The 3,222-nt window shown below is 35.9% G+C and overlaps 1 protein-coding gene across 1 annotated transcript; it reads left to right on the forward strand.

Annotated features, from left to right (window-relative positions):
* The first annotated feature begins 2,055 nt into the window (after positions 1-2,055).
* On the forward strand, positions 2,056-2,734 carry LOC110314260 (claudin-34-like). The gene has a single exon (XM_021188699.1). It carries the CDS (start codon positions 2,073-2,075, stop codon positions 2,709-2,711), a length of 639 nt encoding a protein of 212 aa, XP_021044358.1. The 5' UTR covers positions 2,056-2,072; the 3' UTR covers positions 2,712-2,734.
* Positions 2,735-3,222: the final 488 nt, after the last annotated feature.

Here is a 3,222-nt window from a genome sequence, read left to right on the forward strand (position 1 = left end):
TTACTAGACACTGATTAACTTGAAGATAGCGTTGCTGGTTAGTATATACCCTAGCCTTCTTTATTGTATATTCTACTTAATGTGGTTAAATATAGGTATAAATATTTAACAATGACTATTGTATATACAGTTCCATGGAAATAAGTACCTTCAAGGTGTTATGTTACCATCACCACTGTCTATCTTTCCCAATTGAAATTCTGTCCTTATTGAATGTTATACTCTTGCTGAGTCCCACAGCCTTCATCAGCCACAATTCTATTTCATATCTCTCTAGAATTGATTCTGCCAGGGAGTTCCCTAGTGGCATTTTATCTGAGACTAACTTAGTTCATTTTGTTTATTATCCTCAAGTTTCATTCATTATGTCAACTATTTGAGAATTTATCAACCACTCAAAATTATAAATAGGAAAAGTATTGTCCCTTTTGAAAAGCCAGCCCCTAATTTACCATGTACTTATAGTTTGTGTATGTTCAGTACCTACCACTGAAAAAGGTTCAGTTATTGAGTCCTTGGTCTTTAAGAAGCTGATAGTTTTGAAGTTTTGGGAGACTTTTAAGGAGGTGGGTCATAGCTAGAAAAAGCAGATACAAGAGGCTGTGCCCATGAAAATTTACAACCTTATCTAATGCTTTCCTCTGTCCCCAATTCCTGTTCATTATGAGGTAGAAATTCCCTGTCACTTTAACCTTCTACTACAATGATCTCCCTCACCACACGCCTAGACTTAATAAGTGCAATCTTGTGATCTTTCTTAACTACCTTATGCTTCTTACCCACTGGACTAGACACACATCTCCTCAAATGTTATTTCTTAGGGATTGTGTTAGAAAGACTGGGTAGGGAACTAAAAAGTCTTTTGCTTGTTTTGGTTGTTTTTTGTTTTTTGTTTTTTGTTTTTAATCCATGCATACGATTTGAGTACAATGTTTTCTGATGGGAGAAGCAGAAATAATGTTAAGTAAAGACTATTCTGGGCCAAACAGAGTGTTTGCAGCTACCCTGATGAACCTAGTGAGGTACTAAGTCAAATAAAACAAACAAATAAAAACTACAGGAAATGCTTTCTTAGAATACATATGAATTTCAAGACCAGTTTGAGTAACTTACCAAGAACCTGTCTCAAAACAAATTATTTTTAAGAGAGATGGGAGTTCCATGGCAGACAGCTTGTGTACTATGTACAATATTTTAGCTTCAACCTACAATATCAGACCATAATTTAGCAGGATCATGTAACCAAAGAGAACAATAGTTATTTATATGTTCTCTACTAGTGTTGCTCTGGCAACGGGAAGTCATTTTAAGAATCAGCAGGCTTCCTGGTGTCCTCCACAAGCAGAATTTGATTTCTTCTCTTGCCTTATCCTTCATTCATTTGAATCCACAGTTTTCATCTGGATTTTCATATTACTATGTGTAGTATGAACTTTCAATTTAAGCTAGGTCTCAGTCATATGGCTCATTGTCTATCCAACAAAAATATTTCAAATACACACACACACACACACACACACACACACACACACACACACACACATACTAGACTTTTAACCTAAATTTAAAAAAAACCACTAGTCATCTCAGAATTCAAATGTATATTGTTTTGTATTTTTCCAACATGTTTCATGACAAGTGAAAGACAATAAATAAAAATTATAGTGCAATATGTACTTAATTGCTCTTCACTGAAGATTTGTTTCCTGGTAAAGATTCCCCCAGTTCTTAATTGCCAAATTTCATCTAGTTAGATGTGTGATGATAGTGAATGGGTTGGCTCTAAGGTAATGTACACCAAATAGTAAAAGTGTATGTACTAGAATCTGTTAATCTTTGATTATTGTGAAGCTCTCAGTAAATACTGTTACAGAGTCACTTTGTTTTTGTTTTTCTCAAACCATACTCATAACAGCATATCTTAGTGAGAAAAGGCTACATTTAAAAAAAAAAAAAAACACAAGCCTATCATTTTGGAACTGCTAATCTAAAGTGCACTGCTAAAGGCTGAAATAGGGCACCTTTATATCTCCCATCATTTCTTTTTCAGTTTCCACATATTCGATGCCAGCATGGTCCTGCTCAACAAATCTGCCAATCATCAAATAAGAGGTTTCACTTTGGCTACTATAGCATGGATAATGTGCAGTACCTCTATGGCCCTTCCGGAATGGCGAATTTGGTACTTGAACAACCCTATGTTTTCCTACCCAAGTCTGGCTTTTGTGGGTATGTGGGGGGCCTGCATCTGCCACCACAGCCACAACTCCAGCAACCTGAGCGATTGCCATTACTACACCTACCATAACAACCTTGTTCCTTTGGATATCTGGTTATCTCAACATCTGCTCCTGGTTGCAAATGTTATTGGTCTGATTGGGACAGGTTGTGCTGTCTTTGCTCTACAGCAGTTATACACGGAGAAGCTGCAGAAGAATAATGACTACAACCCACTTGTTCTTTCAGCTGTTCTCAATGCTGTTGCTAGCACCTGTATTTTTCTTGCTGTTATATGTAATTACCTCTCTGTGCCCAGCAAGGAAGGGGTAACTTTCCTGCCATCTTTCCAATTGCAAATTTTTCCAAATGCACAAAGAGCAGGCAGATCCATGGGAATGGCATGCATATCTGCTATGTTGTTTTTATTAAGTGCTATAATTTTTATTTCTTACTGTCCTTCAATGGAAATCAAAATGTTTCCCATTGTCTGAAAATAAATTTACAGCATACATAACCTTGAAAATCAAAACTTCTTGGAAATGGTTTTGGGGACCGAGACAGAGATGTAATGGGAGATATTTTTAAAATACTAACTTAGATTTTCTAAGGACATAAAGCCCTGCCCTGGGTATCCTATGACAGAAAATGAAAAAATGACATCAAGCATTCTTTATTATTTGGTTTATTATATCTTTGGTTGAATTTTTTGCTTTAGTTTTTTTTTTCATGTTTTTGTCTGTTTGTTTGTTTTGATTTTTGTTCATTTTTATCATTCCAACTTGCTAGTTTTGTGTTATAGAATCTAAATTTTAACTATGGTTTGTCAAGGTAAATAACCAATAAATACAGTTGTATTAGTCAGGGATCTCTAAAGGACAGAACATATAGAATCTATCTCTCACACACAACTTTATTCTCTTTCTCACTCCTTCCTGTCCTCTCTCTCCCCATCTCTCTCTCTCTCTCTCCCATTCTCTCTCTCTCTCTCTCTCTCTCTCTCTC

The sequence above is a fragment of the Mus pahari genome, chromosome X (assembly GCF_900095145.1).
Source record: "Mus pahari chromosome X, PAHARI_EIJ_v1.1, whole genome shotgun sequence".
NCBI lineage: Eukaryota > Metazoa > Chordata > Mammalia > Rodentia > Muridae > Mus > Mus pahari.

Bases quoted from the DNA above. Each gene is read 5' to 3' on its own strand.
- LOC110314260 (XM_021188699.1), top strand. From the start codon at position 2,073: ATGGTCCTGCTCAACAAATCTGCCAATCATCAAATAAGAGGTTTCACT.